The 17,860-nt window shown below is 37.3% G+C and overlaps 1 protein-coding gene across 2 annotated transcripts in view; it reads right to left on the reverse strand.

Annotated features, from left to right (window-relative positions):
- The window catches only part of LOC110653441 (uncharacterized), a 35,897-nt gene that overhangs the window by 4,425 nt on the left and 13,612 nt on the right, over nt 1-17,860 (reverse strand). For both annotated transcript variants that reach the window (XM_058153831.1, XM_058153830.1), the window contains exon 12: nt 9,369-9,567. In XM_058153831.1, coding sequence (XP_058009814.1) covers nt 9,369-9,567 — 199 coding nt within the window. The remainder of the gene's footprint in view (nt 1-9,368; nt 9,568-17,860) is intronic.

Below are 17,860 nucleotides of genomic sequence, written 5' to 3' on the forward strand. Positions count from 1 at the left end.
TCCACCCGTTGATGATACACGACAAACTTGGCTAAGGGAGGATGCTCGGTTGTTTTTGTAGCTTCGGAACTCGATTCACAGTGAGGTAATTAGTTTAATTAATCACTGTGAATTTGTTAAGAAATTGATGGATTACTTAGATTTTTTGTATTCTGGTAAAGGAAATATCTCCTGTATTTATGATGTTTGTAAGGCATTCTACCGTGCTGAGAAAGAGGATAAGTCTCTCACAGCTTATTTTATGGATTTTAGACGGGTATATGAGGAACTTAATGTATTGTTGCCTTTTAGTCCTGATGTGAAAGTTCAGCAGGCCCAACGGGAGCAATTGGCTGTTATGAGTTTTCTTGCAGGCCTTCCTTCAGAGTATGAGACTGCTAAATCTCATATTCTCTCCAGTTCTGAGATTTCCTCTTTGCATGAAACGTTCACACGGGTCCTTTGTACAGAGAGTGCCCAATCTTCACAGTCTACCAGTAGTGCTCTTATTAGCCGTAATCCAAATGGACAACTAGGTAATAGAAGAGGAAGTAGAGGAGGAATTACAGGTAACAGAAGTAATCAGCGTAATGGAGAGGCTAGTTCTAATCAGGACTCAAGAGGAGTCATTTGTTATTATTGCCATGAGCCTGGCCATACAAAATATAATTGTCCGCAACTTCAGAGGAAAAATCAGCGATCACAGATGGCAAATATGACAGCAGAGAATTCTACAGTATCTTCCTCTGAGAAAACTATTTTGTTATCTGCAGAGGATTTTGCGCAATTTTCCCAAGATCGAGCATCTCTGACCTACGGTTCACCAGCCTCACATCGAGTCGAGTCGTAAATCCACTACATGCCTTGTGTCTTCCTCATCCAAATGGGTTATTGATTCTGGTGCGACAGATCACATGACAGGTAATTCTAGTCTTCTATCTACTTTTTAGTCTAATCTCACTTCCTCTACTGTTACTTTAGTTGATGGTTCTACTTCTTGTGTCATGGGTTCTAGAACTGCGAATCCGACTTCGTCAATTTCTTTGTCTTCTGTTTTGTGTCTACCAAAATTTTCTTTTAATCTACTTTTTGTTAGTAAACTTACTCGTACCTAAAATTGTCTTGTTTCCTTTTTTCCTGACCAGTGTTTGTTTCAGGATTTTACGACGAAACAGATTATTGATAGAGGACGCGAGTCAGGTGGTCTCTACATTCTGGAAAATTATGTACCGCAGTCGCTTGTTTGCTCCAGTACCTTAACACCTCTTGAAACTCATTGTAGATTGGGTCATTCTTCTTTGTCTACCATGAAGAAGCTGTGTCCTCAATTTTAGTCTTTATCAGTACTAAAATGTGAGTCGTGTCAGTTTGCAAAACATCATTGTTTACCTTCTGTGTCTAGAGTCAATAAACGGGCTTCATCCCCTTTTGAGTTAGTTCATTCTGATGTTTGGGGTCCTTGTTCTGTTACTTCTAAAACTAGATTTCGTTATTTTGTTACTTTTGTTGATGATTACTCTTGTGTTACCTGGTTATATTTAATGAAGAATCGTTCTGAGTTGTTTTCTATCTTTTGTACCTTTTGTAATGAAATCAAAACTCAATTTAATATTTTTGTGCACATATTAAGAAGTGACAATGCCAAAGAATACTTTTCAGCACAATTTCAGTCTTATATGACACAAAATGGCATTCTTCATCAGTCTTCCTGTGTGGATCCTATCCCAAAATGGCGTGACCGAAAGAAAAAATCGACATCTTCTTGAGGTAACTCTACTCTTCTTTTTCAGATAAAAGTTCCTAAACACTTTTGGGCGGATGCAGTCTCTACGACATGTTTTTTTATCAATCGTATGCCGTCTTCTGTCCGTAATGGGGATATTCCTTATACTGCTTTGTTTCCTACAAAATCTTTGTTCCCTATTGAACCCCGTATTTTTTTGTTGTACCTGTTTTATGCGTGATGTTCGTCCACTGATTACTAAATTGGATCCAAAATCTCTCAAATGTGTCTTCCTTGGGTACTCCCGGCTCCAAAAAGGGTACCTTTGTTTCTCTCTTACTCTTAATCGTTATCTTATTTTTGCAGATAGTCACATTTTTTTAGTCCACTCCATTTTTTCCTCAATCATCTGTGTATGAGAGTCAGGGGAAGGAGGATGATCTCTTAATATATACTGTCCAACCAATGTCTAATCCTCTCCCACAGCTTATTCCTTCTGTCTCTAGACCTACTCGACCTCCCGTTGTTCATGTTTATTCCAGGAGATTGGAGATTCCTGACTCAGATCCTCCACCAGCTACTTCGTTGGGAGATCCTGTACCTCATACTGATCATGATTCTGAGCTAGACTTACCCATTGCTCTTCGTAAAAATAAACGTTCATGTACTTACCCTATCTCTTCTTTTGTTTCTTATAATCAATTGTCTTCTTGTTCTCGATGTTTTGTTACTTCTTTAGACTCTGTTCTTATCCCTAATACTGTTGGTGAGACACTGTCTCATCCTGGCTGGTGTGATGCTATGAAAGAGGAAATGGAGGCTTTAGATGCCAATGGTACATGGGAACTGTTGCCTTTGCCCACTGGTAAGAAAGCTATTGGTTACAAATGAGTATTTACAGTAAAGGTAAATCCTGATGATTCTGTGACTAGGTTAAAAGTACGCCTTGTAGCAAAAAGATATGCTCAGACATATGGGATTGATTACTCTGACACTTTTTCTCCTATAGCTAAACTTACTTCTATTCGCTTCTTATCTCTTTAGCAGCTACAATGATTGGCCCCTGCATCAATTGGATATCAAGAATGCTTTCCTTCATGGTGATCTTCAGGAGGAGGTGTATATGGAGCAACCACCTGGGTTTGTTGCTCAGGGGGAGTTGGGTAAAGTTTGTAGGCTTCGGAAGTCTCTTTATGGCTTGAAACAAAGTCCTGGGGCATGGTTTGGGAGATTCAGTGAAACAGTACAGGAATTTGGTATGCAAAAGAGTAAGTGTGATCACTCAGTATTTTATAAGCAATCTGAGGCTGGTTTAATTCTCCTGGTAGTCTATGTGGATGACATTGTCATCACTGGGAGTGACTCCGCAAGTATTTCATCTCTTAAAACCTTCATCCAAACCCAGTTTCAGACCAAAGACTTGGGATTGTTCAAATATTTCTTGGGTATCGAAGTTATGAGAAGTAAAAAGGATATTTTCTTGTCTCAAAGAAAATATGTCCTCGATCTATTGACAGAGACAGGAAAATTAGGTGCTAAGCCTTGTAGTGCACCAATGACTCCAACTTTACAACTGTTAGCAGGGGATAGTGAGTTGTTTGAAGATCCAGAGAGATACAGGAGACTGATAGAAAAATTGAACTACCTTACAGTCACTCGTCCTGACATTGCTTATGCCGTTAGTGTGGTAAGTCAGTTTATGTCTTCCACAACTGTTGCTCATTAGAAAGCCTTGGAACAAATCTTTTGTTATCTGAAGGGCGCTCCAAGAAGAGGTTTGCTATATGGTAATCATGGGTATTTGAATGTTCAATGTTTTTCAGATGCCGACTGGGCTGGATCTAAGGTTGACAGGAGGTCAACTACTGAATATTGCATTTTTGTTAGAGGAAATTTGGTGTCTTGGAGAAGCAAGAAGCAGAGTGTAGTTTCTCGATCTAGTGCTGAATCCGAATACAGAGCCATGGCACAATCAGTATGTGAGGTAATGTGGATACTTCAATTACTAGATGAGACAGATTTTAAGACCTCCCTGTCTGCGAAATTGTGGTGCGATAATCAAGCTACTCTCCACATTGCTTGTAATCCGGTGTTTCATGAGCGGACCAAACATATTGAGATTGATTGTCACTTTATTCGTGAAAAGATTCAACAACAAATCATTTCAACAGGACACATCAAAACTGGAGAGCAGTTAGGAGATATTTTCACAAAAAGCTTTGAATGGAGCTAGAATTGATTACATTTGTAACAAATTGGACATGATTAACATCTATGCTCCAACTTGAGGGGGAGTGTTAGGAAAAGTCAATTACTATATTATTTCTCTCTATATTCTGTATTCTGTATTCCTATTTAGGATTTCTTATTTAGGATTTCTTCCTAATTAGTAGAACACAATTATAGGAATCAATTGTATATATATACCAATGTACAGATTAATTGAAATTAAGGAGAATCATCTCTTTCTACACGCATATTTAGCATGAAAAAGTTGAACCAGCTTTCACAGAAAGTGCAGCAAGATTCTAATAGTAATTCAAGATATGATAACAAGTTTTTCCCCGTCCCCCAACCCAGAAAGAAAAGAGAAACACGCACACAGAGGGACGAAGAGTGCACATGCAAAACTAGCACGTTATGTAGCAGGTTCTCTGTAATGTATCAGCTGCTTCTCACTCAGAATTTACACAGAAGAAGGGAGATTAGATGAGAAAAGAAGAGAATCTGGGATGAGAGGAGAATTTAGAGAGGGTTGAGAGGAGAATTTGAGAGAGAGATTTCTGTTGTTGAGTTTTCCCATGCCAGTGTAGCATTATATTGCTATTCTTATACAAGTAGCATAACTGTTTTTCTTAGCTGTCAACAGCTCTAACATATTCTGTTACTACTGTTACTATTTTCCAAAACCCCAAAAATAACATTCCCTCCAAAACAACCACTGAATATTAGCCCTCTTCCTTCTCCTATAATATGTGACAATACCCTGGTGGCGACACTTGTATAAGAATAGCACTTCATGCCACACTTCTTCTCCCTCCAATACTACTTGGTTTTGTAACTGAAAGGCTGCTGCTCCATCATCCTCAATTTCAACAGCCATTACAGATTTTTGTCTACATTGGTGGCCAGGGAAGTACTTCTCTCCACATCTAAAGCAAGGTTTGGGCTGTCTCATAATAGTGGAACTCACATTAGTGTTTGGTTTCCGTACAGGCCGGTTACTGGAGCTGATAGATGTGGCTGGTTTTTGAAGAGGGATAGGCTGTTTGGCAATGGCAGATTGTTCTCCAATAAGGAGCTTTGGTGGTGCATAGGGTTAAGACTGATTGTTGAAAGTGGGTTTAGATTGAGTGGGGCTAGAATAGGAGGTGTAATTTGCTTTATAAGTGTTGTAATAGGGTCTACTGTTGGAAACAGGTTTCTTGTTACAATTCAAGATCTGCTCCTGGAATCTGGCAATCTCCAAGGCATGTGACAGTGTTGCTGGCCTAAACATCCTCACCATAGGCTTAATTTCTTCCTTTAAACCTCCCACAAAGCTGGCCAGAAAGAAGGCCTCCCCTAAGTTAGGCATGATCCTTTCCACTCTAATTCTTAGATCTTCAAACTTACCTTGATATTCCCCAATAGACCTATCCTGTCTTAATTTCATCATTTCTTCCACTACATCTTCTAGCCCTTCCTCACCAAATCTAGCACACAAAGCCCTTTCAAACTCCTCCCAGACATGCTACCCTTCACCCTTGATCCAATTATGGTACCATGCATCCTCCCTATCTACTAAAAACAAATTAGCTACTGCCACCATTTGATCCCTAGCAACACCATACACTTCAAAATATTTCACTCATTTTCTCAACCACACCCTAGGCTCCTTCCCTTCAAAAGTAATCAGCACAATCTTAGGTAAATTCTTTGACATACCTTCATCCAAATTGGATCCACTAGTATCTCCAATCTGCTTGTTATTCTTGGCTTCTCGGTTACCCAGAATTCCCTACCCCCCGAGAGAAGCAGAGGATTGCCCAGCATCTTCATGATCCACAGCATGTTTCTCCACTCCCAAACTTCCAAACAGGGCTCGCATCTCTATCAGAATTCTGTCACTAGAAGCTGCTACTAAGGAATCAATTTTCTGCTCCAGCTCCTCCTTATTTCTTTTCACTTCCTCCTACAGAACCCGATACTGCTCCTCCAGGTCTGCAATTCTAGCAGTAGCTACATCTTGAAGAATGGCGCCAGATCTAGTCATAATTGTGACTCTTTTGCAGAAATTTCAAAAATACTTCCCTTTGCAACTAGACTCTGATACCAATTTGTAATGTATCAGCTCTTCCTCACTCAGAATTTACACAGAAGAAGGGAGATTAGATGAGAAAAGAAGAGAATCTGGGATGAGAGGAGAATTTAGAGAGGGTTGAGAGGAGAATTTAGAGAGGGTTGAGAGAAGAATTTAGAGAGAAAGATTTCTATTATTGAGTTTTCCCATGCCAGTGTAGCATTACATTGCTATTCTTATACAAGTAGCATAACTGTCTTTCTTAGCTGTTAACAGCTCTAACAAATTCTGTTACTACTGTTACTATTTTCCAAAACCCCAAAAATAACATTCCCTCCAAAACAACTACTCTCTCAGTTCATTATTACATATTAGCCCTCTTCCTTCTCCTATAATATGTGACATTCTCAAGCACCAAATAGGAAAATGCTGCAGAAGAAGAAGAAAGAAAGAGAGAGAGCAGAAGGAAGAACAGAACAGAGAAGAGGATTGAGAAGAAGAAGAAGAAGAAGAAGAGGAAGAGAGAGAAAGAGAGAGAGAGAGAGAGAGAGAGAAGGATTTGTTGCATTATTTAATTCTTGGCTGACCCATCAGTTACAATACTATTCCTATTTATACAATTTATTCTCCTACACATTCTTATACATTCTCACAGCTCCTATTCTCCTCATTATCGTAACATTCCCTACTACTTGAGATCATTCTTGTCCTCAAGAATGAGTAAAGTAACAAAAACACATTTCTGCCCGCTAAAAAAAGATACAACACAATTTGGCCAACTCTTACGTGAATGTGCTTGGGAAGATTGCTCTGCCCCAACTCCTTCAGCAAGTTATATGACAGCAATGGAAATCTCACAGATGAGAATGAGTCATCAAGAGCCTGAAACCTTTCTTGAAAAATGAGGTCAAGAGTTGAATTTGCCAGTAACTCATCCATCGTTTGCCATCCACACAACTCCTTAACTCCCTTGCACCTCATCAAAATTGCATTGAAGAAATTCAGTGAACCAGCAAGCAAGATTGGACATACCAAGTCCTCTAAGAGGCATTCTAAAAGTGTACTGCAGCACTACTCCTTGTAAAGAAGAGTGATCCCAAGCTTGTCATCTAATAAAGAAACTGAAGTAACAAGTTTCCAAAATCCTCGGTATCTTCTAAACTGATTTCCCCATTGTACATGAAGTCGAGCACAATCTTGAATGCTTCTGGTGAGACAACACTTAAGGAGACCTTTGAGGACTGACTCTCACTTATTTTATTTGTAAACATCTCCATTGCTTTCTTTTTCAAGTCAGAGACAACAACAATCATTGCCATATTAATTCCAGCCTGCAAATCCATCACAGCTACACCAACAACAGCTACAAAATTGCAAGAGTAAAACAAAATTGAATTTTCTTCCTTTGTCCCCTCCAAATTTCAAATTTATGCTCCTTAAGTATCATATGACTATGACTTTCTACAAAATAGAGAATTAGTTTCTTTCTTTGCCTTCTTGATATCTCCCACTCATCCCTCATGAGAATTATGAGATCACAAAAATAGAACTCACAATCATGGTTAACAATGAAAGAATCATCTTTACAAAGACTACATGAACCCAACCCAAATATACTACTGTCATCCTAATAATTTTTTACTCACTTTTCTTCTTCATAAAATTTCGAGTCTTCTACTTCCACCAAAACATTCTCAACAATAAGAACACCCTTTTTGCTTCCAGAAACTTTGATAAATCTGTAGCCAAGAAAAATACCTTCATTGATAAAGACTTCAAGTCTTCAACATTCTGAATAGTATTGTTAATACCCATCTCGTCTTGAATCGCAGACTCAATCGAGGGTACCAAATTGCTTGAAGGATCACATTGAACCATATTACTTGAATTCACATAATCAAGTTTTGAATTGTTCCCAAGCTCCAAATCTTGGGACAATTCTTAGATCATTCTCAAAATTCTGATGTTCTTCCACATTTATCTCCAGCACCATGAAAAACTACCTTTTGCATCAAGGGAGATGGTCTCCTCCTAGCCTCACTATCCTCAGTCGTTCTTAATTCCCCACCATTACTTCAACTACAAGAAATCTCAGTTCCAAGGGTTCCAATTTCTGCATTTTGAATTGGTAATCCCAATTCACCAACATTACTCCGAGAATCTTCAGATATATGGATGTTAGTTTTTAATGCTTGAATCGACTCCAACATCCTACCCATTTGCTCTTGAACCAACCTGTCAAATCTTTCCATTTTCTAAACCATTTTTTCCAATCATTGTTCTAGCAACTAGTTCATCTTCTAATGGATTTCTCCATGGGTTCAAACATACCCAGAAGAATCTCTTGTTGCCAAGGTTGAATTTCCATGGTCCAATGGGAGAAAGGCTAGGGCATGGGTTACGACAGACACAGAAGGGAAAGATTATTTCCAAGAAAATTGGATAAAAGAGTTGAAGAAGGAAGGATCAGAAACTTGGAATCAGATTTGAAACAGACATAAAACAGACCTGAAACGAAAAAGAGATTCAAGCAAGAAATCCTAATTTTAGGGTTCTTCAGAAAGGAAAGAAACTAAGGAAAAGAAGAGGACATTGCAGAGAAATAGAGAAGGAAGGAAGAAAGAAATATAGAGTGAAAAATATGGATTTCAAGAAAGAAAGAAAGGAAGGATGGAGAAGAAGAGAATTTCAAGAAAAAAGGAGAACGAGAAAGAAGAGGGGGGAATGAATGAATGAAGGACAGAAGAACTAAAGGACTGAAGAAGAAACCTGGAATTTAGGATGAAAGACTCTGATCTGAACTTGTTTGTGACAACAACAATTTCATTTGGAAGCAAAGCCCATCCTAGGGCAGAGCTCTGATGCCAATATGTTACCTAGCAGGTTCTCAAGCACCAAATACTGCAGAAGAAGAAGAAAGAAAGGGAAAGATAGCAGAAGGAAGAACAGAACAGAGAAGGGGATTGAGAAGAAGAAAAAAAGGGAAGGGAGAGGGAGAGAGAGAGAGAGGGAGAGAGAAGAGAGAGAAAGAGAAGATTAGAGAGAGAAGGATTTGTTGTATTATTCAATTCTTGGCTAACCCATCAGTTACAATGCTATTCCCATCCATACAATACATTCTCCTCTACATTCTTATATATTCTCCCAGCTCCTGTTCTCTTTATTATCATATCATAGCACATGCTAGAAACAGCCAGTGCATAAACAAGCATTTTGGAGAGTGCATAAATTTTTATCAAAATGATTGAAATGTTTAATATACGTGCTAGATTTGAGAGTATCCTACAATGATTAAAATGGCATAATGAATAGGTGCAAGTACACTTGATAAAAAGGAAACCATCAAATATCAACTACAAATCCAGTGGGAGAAGCTGTTATAACCTTTATTAATTTGCTGGTGTTCTTGATCCATTTTTAAGCCATCTTTATAAATGCATGCCCTCTTTGACTTTTCAAAATCTTCAGAAGCAGCTTTTAGTAACTTAGCTGCACCGGATTTTGGGTATACTGATAGGAACCTCACCATCACACGAAGTCTCAAGCTATCATGCACGTGCTGTATGAACCAACCTGTTCCATGCTGTCAACTAAACAACATTAACACAGAACTTTAAACATGATGAAATATACAGTCAATGGTAGAATACTACTCAACTAAATTTTTATCTTGGTCTAGCTGGGGACTTCAGTCACATACATAACAAAAAAAAACTGTAAAGACTTTAAATTTGGTCTCATAAGTTAAAGATCATTGCAATTCTCCCTTTGTAGAAAGGACAAAAATTTAAACCATGCATATTCAAGGAATCTATATTGAAACTATGTTGTTAGTAACCATTTGGCTGGCATTTAGGAAGACAACTTTGAAAATTATCTTACATTGTGATATTTTACCAACCAGTGCAAAGGCAATTTGTGGACCTTTGTTGACTCAAAAAAAAACAAAAACTTTAGCAATGGTCCTTAATAATAGACTAGGAAAGATTGATATTGTCTATATCTGTTACTAGCAGATTAGGAGAGATGGGTGGAAAAGTGAAAATGGAAAGACCTCAGAGGAAAAAGATAGAGAGATGACAATCCGGTAAAGAGGAAAATGTGTTACTACTTGTATGTGCTGATGTCATAGTTGTAGATTGCCATATTATCATTTTTTTTAAACCTGAGCATATGCCATGAAACTAAACACTAACAAGGCAAAACTGTTCTGACAGGAAAGTTAAAAGATGTGGGGCTCAACAGACTTTCCCAATAAGTTCAATATGCTTTTAAAAGGCATCACACTAAGAATAGATAAGAGATAGTACATATCATCTGAAAAAAAAAAAAAAAAAAAAAAAAAAAAACCTATAATTCTGCAAGAAGATTAATTTTGTAGACTACTATAGCATTTATGTTAGACCTAGAAGATTCATTAAGAAAAATAACACTGAATCTGACATATTTTAGCTACATGCAACACCCAAAGGGATGTGCATGCCATGGTTTCAAACAACGGAATTAATTACTGTGTATATCACATGATCAAACCAACTCAAACTGAATTGAACTGCAGCGTGCAGCCACCACTAATATGAATTTTTTTCACAAAATTAGCAAAATGACTGAAATCAACGCTGAAGCAAGAATTTAACTGATATGCAATATCTCTAACACAATCAATGCCTGAAGGTTCATTTTATTAACTAATGAAACATGACTTAGAAAGAGCTGAAGGGTTGTGAAAAGATTAAAACATGAAAGTATGCTGACATGAACTATTGAGTTAGTGGCTGTTATGGCCATTACTTGCAACACAGCAGATGTTTGTGATGCAGTCAAGGAAATCTAAATTTTGGAATTATTTGACTTAATTTTTCATTATAAAATTAGGAAATGTAGGTTTCTATTATTTAGGAAATTTAAATTAGGAAGTAATATTTTATTTTATTTAGGAAGTTTGAATTGATTTGGATTCCTAATTAGTATCTGTTTAGTATTTTTCTTATTTTGTGATTCCAAAACCTAGTAGTAATAGGATTAACAATTCTACTATAGATATCGGTCCTCTTTAAGTATTTTGGTAGATTTTTGTTATTGAGAATTTGACAATTGATATTGAGAATTAATAGAAACTTGATAATTGTTTGTTATCCCCATTGAGCGTTCTATTGTGTTTTATATCAATTTGGTATCAGAGCATTTGATCCAACTGTCTGTGCAAATTACCCAGAACATTCAGTCTAAAAGATATTTGCTTTTCCCTGTGAATTTTTTTTCTCCTCCCCTCATTTGCTGGTCCTCCCCACCACTGCATGTTTTCTCTTCCCTGTCTTTCTCGCAAAGCCCTAGCTACTGCCATACACAACCCACCAGTCTTCCTTAATCAAACGACCGAAATGCCACCGCTGAACAACAGATGATCCTTCTGACACAACTCCAAACTGCCAGAAGCTGCCTAGAATCCGAGATCCGCCCAGGTCAAATTTTGACCTCAATCAACTCTGGCCTTGATTCCAACAATACGACACACCCCAGAGGTTCATGGAATGTTGATGGTCGCATTGACATGGTCAGATTGCTTGTTGGACCACCCACACACCTTACATTCTGGGTTGGGTCAAATCCTCTCCTAAAACTCAATTGAGCTCACACTGTTATGTTACATATAGCAGAGCTAGATATGGGAAAGGAAATAATAGGAATGAAGCTGTTGTTGTGTGAGGAGGAGAGCAGAGTAGTTATTGTAGAGGGAGTGTTTGCTATATAAATAAGAGAAATTTACCGGAGGAGATTCATTCCAAGAATCAATAAACAAGAATATTTTTTTCTATTCTCTTCTCCTCTTCTCTTCTCATCCAATCTATTTCTTTTCTCATCCATTCTATCTCTTTTCTCATTTATTTCTCTCTCTTTCTCTCTCTATTCCTCTGTTTCAGTAAGTTTGCAGGCTGTTATGTAACATGTTATTGTGAATCCGCTTGCACAGAATCTTGCCATGTCAATGCCAAGTCACCTAACAATACCACATCAACATCTACCATGTCGGATAATCTTGGCAAAATTACCCACTAATTTCAACATCTTGGTTCCAATTTTGACATTCATTTTGGGCAAAAATGAGTACTTAAGGCTGGTAAGAGCTTTGAATTATATTTTCAATGATATCCTATGTAGATTGAAATTCAAAGATTACAAGTTGAAATTAATGACCACAAGGTACAATTAGATTAAACATGTCATCTGAGGGAGTTGTATATTTTCCTCCTTACTTATATTATGAATATTGAACTATCGAACAACTTTTACGAGTTAGGAAAAAAATTTGAAACACAAAAGAAGGAATATATGTTTCAACCATGACTTAGGGAGAGAAAACTTGGCATATCGGAAAACTTCTTTTTCTTTTTTTATTAACCACAAATAAGTTCAACTATTTGGCTTATGATCACTGTTATCAAGGCAAAAGGCAACACTGTAGCGACAAAATACCCTATGGCCTTAAGCAAGAGGCTAGGGGCGAGGCGAATGCCTTTTTGATGCATGGCGCCATAGCCTAAATTGCCTAAACTACATTTATATATGTACTTCTAACATAAAAATTCATACTTTTAACAAGTTTAACAACTAATTATCAATACCCATATAAATTAAACAACTAATTAATAAGAATAAAAAGTAAAAGTAACAAGAAATTAACAACTAATTTAACAAATTAACAATATCCATATAAATTAAACAACTAATTAACAAGAATTAAAAAGTAAAAGTAAACAAATTAACAACTAATTAACTAATTAACAATATCCATATAAATTAAACAACTAATTAACAAGAACAAAAAAAAGTAAAAGTAAACAAATTAACAATTAATTAACAATATCATATAAATTAAACAACATTATACAAATAAAAGAAAACTTGTTGTGCTTTAGAGAACAAATTAACAATACTCATATAAAAGTAAATAACCAATACTGAATACCCATACAACAGAATTCAAGAAGAGAGGAGGAGACAGAAAGAAGAAAAAAAAAAGTAAAAAGAAAAAAGGAAGTGTGAATGATTCTACTGTGTTGTAGAGAAGAACATAATAGAGGAGAAGAGGAGAAGAAAGAAGAAGAAGAAGAGGAGGGGAGAGAGAGAGAGAGAGAGAGAGAGAGAGAGAGAGATACTCATTGCTGAGAGAGAGGAGATGTTGTGAGCCACTGTGTTTCTCCATTCTTGTTTGTATGAGCTAGCCAAGTAAGGTTTTAGTTTTATTTAAGTTAAAAGACAATTAAAAAAAAAAATTTAGCATTCTTGCCTCGGTGCCTCTTGCCTCTGTCGTTGGGGGGCGCTTGCCTCCTCAAAGCCAAGCCAGGCAGTGCTAGATGAGGCGCTAGAGGGTCGCCTGTGCGCCTCACTCGCCTTTAACAACACTACTTATGATGTTTCCTCAAATGTTCAATTTCAAAAATAATCTCAAGGAAAAGATGAGAAGCAACTTGAAGAAACTCTACATAGGCTGAAAGCATAGCTAGAAGCAATATCAAGATTTCTTGAACTTGTCATCGCTCATCACAAATCAACAGGATGCAAAGCAAGAATTTGATAGTGAAAAGCATGAAAAGCAACATGGAGAATCCAAAGTTTTGAATGTTGAGCCTTCACATGTTAAAATCCAAGATGATGAGATTGAGTTGGAAAGTTTTGAGAAACCTATTCTAAAGAAAGAAATTGATGAGAATGAGCTAGAAGAGTTTGAGGATTCGACCCTAGGGAAAGAAGAAAATAAACCGTTGAGAAGACAATGGACATTGAAAATTTATCTAATTCTAGTGAATTGAAGAGCCAGTCAATTGTATTTATGAATGATTTTATGTGTTTAGATATTTCTGGCGATGTGAAGGAATGAATGGAGTTCTTTATTTCAATCTTATTGCCCACATCCAAGAAGAGAGAGGAGAGTTGCTTGTTCTTCGAGTTCAACTCCTGATTTTTCAATACTACAAAATTCAAGGTCTCCTTTTCTCCAACTAGGGGAAATTGAAGCAATCAAAGAAATCTAAATTTAAGAATTATTTTGATTTAGTTTTTCATTGTAAAATTGGGAAGTTTGGATTTCTATTATTTAGAAATTTTAATTTAGAAAATAGTATTTTATTTTATTTAGGAAGTTTGAGTTGGTTTGAGATTCCTAATTAGAGTTTGTTTAGTAATTTTCTTATTTTGGGATTCCAAATCCTACTATTAGTAGGATTAGCAATTCTCCCATAAACATTTATGTCCTCTAGGTATCTTGGTAGAATTTATTATTGAGAATTAATAGAAATTTGAGAATTGTTTCTCATCCCCTTTAACAGTATGTTTGAGAGGAAGATTTTGGAAGTAAGATATGGATTTTTGAAGTAGTGAGTTTGTTTGTGTTATGGAATGCTAACTTTGTATATTTATTTGTATCCCTAACTTATAGCATTGCAGATATGTATTTGCTTAATTATAGGATTACTTTCCTTCTTAGTTAGGATCACAATTGTATAAATATATTGTAATCCTTCTTTGAGAAATATGAAAAAATATTTTCACAACATGGTATCAGAGCCATTGTGAAGGAAATTTCTTTTTTTTTTTTTTCTCTTTTCTATTTTTCTCTACGTTTTTTTGCTACTGGAGAATTGGGTGACCATCAAGGATGACCATCTTGCCTCACCTCCCACCCCAAACGCCAACTGGGTCGCCGATGACTAGCTTCCAGGGGGTCCGATCACCAGTGGAGCCATGCGTGAGCCGCACAATCCGACAGAAGGATTAACACAGTTTCATGCACTGGCGCGTTAAAGCACGTGCGCCATCCGATCACCGTCTATTTCTTTTCCGAGCACTTCTGATAGCCTCTTCTTGGATTAGGATAAGTTACTCGGTGTGTAGCTCCTTGATTCTTGTGCCTTTTGTGGTTCAGAGGTTTAAAACGATACTATTTTCACTATTTTTTGACAACCCCAACGTGTTATCTTGTTTCTAAGTCATCTTGTATTTGTTTTGATATTGCTTTCTGTGATTTAACCCAAAATCATTTAGAATGGAGAAAGATAATCCATATAGCCGACCCCAAATTCTTGAGATAAAAGCTTAGTTGAGTTGAGTTGAGTTGAGTTGAGTATTGCTTTCTGTGATTTGGTGTACATCTTAGTAGTTTTGAAGAAATTTTGGGTAATTTGCTCCTTGATAAATTAGATGTGTTAAGTTTCTTAGAATGGCAGATACTAAAATTGTGGTTGCTGATGTGATTCCTGTGATGACCAAAATCTCGGAGCACAAACTTACTGGTTTCAATTATTTAGAGTGGAACAAGACTGTTCGTATTTATTTGCGAAGTATTGATAAGGATGATCACCTTACCAAAGATCCTCCAAATGATGATACAAAGCAGACTTGGATGAGGGAAGATACTCGGTTGTTCCTACAGATTCGAAATTCCACTAGCAGTGAGGTAATTAGTTTAATAAATCACTGTGAGTTTGTTAAAAACATGATAGATTATTTAGAATTTTTGTACTCGGACAAAGAAAATATTTCTCGTACTTATGAAGTGTGCAAGGCATTCTATAGAGCAGAAAAGCAAGATAGATCTCTCACGGCTTATTTTATGGATTTTAAGTGAGTTTATGAGGAACTAAATGTATTGATGCCATTTAATCCTAATGCAAAAGAATACCTTTCCAACAGTTTTCAGAATTATATGTCACAAAATAGTATTCTCCATCAGACCTCTTGTGTTGATACTCCTTCTCAAAATAGAGTTGCCGAAAGAAAGAATCATCACTGTCTAGAGGTAGATAGAGCACTTCTTTTCCAAATAAAAGTACCTAAACATTTTTAGGCTGATGCAGTCTCCACGGCTTGTTTTCTGATTAATTGTATGCCATCATCTGTCCTTCACGGTGATATTCCTCACAATGTGTTGTTTCCCTCTAAGTCTCTGTTTCCCATTGGACCTCGTATCTTTGGGTGCACTTGTTTTGTTTGTGATATTCGTCCGCAGGTTACCAATTTGGATCCCATGTCTCTCAAGTGTCTTTCTTGGTTACTCTTGTCATCAAAAGGGGTATCGGTGTTTTTCTCCTACTCTCAATAAATATCTTGTATCTGCTGATGTTATATTTTTTGAGTTTACCCCATTTTTTCCTCAATCATCTGTGTATGAGAGTCAGGGGGAGGAGGATGATCTCTTAATATATACTATGTCTAGTCCTCTCCCATCATCTGATCCCTCAGCCTCGGTACCAATTCAACCTAAACCACCAGTTCATCATGTTTATTCCAGGACCTTTCCCAAGAGGATCGAAGAGATTCAAGACTCAGACTCAAACTCTCTACCGGCTTCTTCGTTGGGAGATCCAGTTTCTAGTCCTAATTTCGACCCTGATTTACCAAATGCTCTTCGTAAAGGTAAACGCACATGTACTTATCCTATTTCATCTTTAGTTTCTTATAATCAGTTATCTTCTTGTTCTTCCTGTTTTGTTACTTCTTTAGACTCTATCTATATTCTCAAAACTGTTAGTGAGGCATTATCCCATCCCGGCTGGTGTGATGCTATGAGAGAGGAGATGAAGGCTCTAGAAACTAATGGTACATGGGACTTGGTATCTCTGCCCACTAGTAAGAAGGTTGTAGGTTGTAAATGGGTGTTCACAGTGAAAGTGAATCCCGATGGATCTGTGGCTCAGTTAAAAGCTCGTCTTGGGGCAAAAGGATATACTCAGACCTATGGAGTTGATTACTCTGTTACTTTTTTACTTGTAACTAAACTTGCTTCTGTTCGCTTGTTCATTTCTTTAGCAGCTATATATGATTGGCCCTTGCACCAGTTGGATATCAAGAATGTTTTTCTTCATGGTAATCTTCAAGAAGAGGTATATATGAAGCAACCACCTAGGTTTTTGCTCAAGGGGATTCAAGCAAAGTTTGCAGGCTTCACAAATCTCTTTATGGTTTGAAACAAAGTCTCCGAGCTTGGTTTGGAAGATTTAGTGAGGTGGTAAATCAGTTTGGTATGCAAAAGAGCAATTTTGATCATTCTGTATTTTTTAAGCATTCAGAAAGTGGTATAATCTTATTTGTGGTATACGTTGATGCACTGTTATCAAAGGCGTGCCTCAGGCGCAAAGCGCACCAGGCGCAGCCCCAAGCACCTCGGGACAGCTGAGGCGCAACACCTCACTGAAGCGCACCGAGGCGCCCCAATGAGACAAGGCGCTTGATAAAAAGGTAGGCTGCTAGGGTTTCTTTTTTTAAGCTTGTCCAGCAGCCAGCAGCCAGCAAAAAGAAAAAAAGAAGAAGAAGAAGAAGAGGAGTGAAGGGAGAGATCAAACAAACCTGGTATGTATTTTTTCTTATTCTTTTCTTATTCTTCTTCTCCTCTCACTCTCCTCTGCTCTCTTCCCCTGTGCTGCATTTTTTTCTTTTTGTTTCAGTGTTTCCTTTTTTTTTTTTTTTGCTGCCAATGCCATGCTTTCTCTCTCTCTCTCTCTCTCTCTCTCTCTCTCTCTCTCCTGTGCTAGGCATTCTTTTTCCGCTTTTCTTTTTTTTTTTTTGGACTACCATGCTCTCTCTCTCTCTCTCTCTCTCTCTCTCTCTCTCCCTCTCTCTCTCTCTCCTGTAGTGTTTCTGCACTGCACTTTCTGTTTTTGCTTCTTTTTTTTTTTTGGACTGCCATGCTCTCTCTCTCTCTCTCTCTCTCTCTCTCTCTCTCTCTCTCTCTCTCGTGACCTGCTTCTCGCACTACACTATATCCTTCAGCATCTTTTTTTTTTGGCTGCCAATGCCATGCTCTCTCTGTTCCAGTTTACCAAGCATAAGCAGCTGCAATTTTTCATTTTCTTTTCATGCTCTCTCCTTAGTCCTTACCC

The sequence above is a fragment of the Hevea brasiliensis genome, chromosome 9 (assembly GCF_030052815.1).
Source record: "Hevea brasiliensis isolate MT/VB/25A 57/8 chromosome 9, ASM3005281v1, whole genome shotgun sequence".
Classification (NCBI taxonomy): domain Eukaryota; kingdom Viridiplantae; phylum Streptophyta; class Magnoliopsida; order Malpighiales; family Euphorbiaceae; genus Hevea; species Hevea brasiliensis.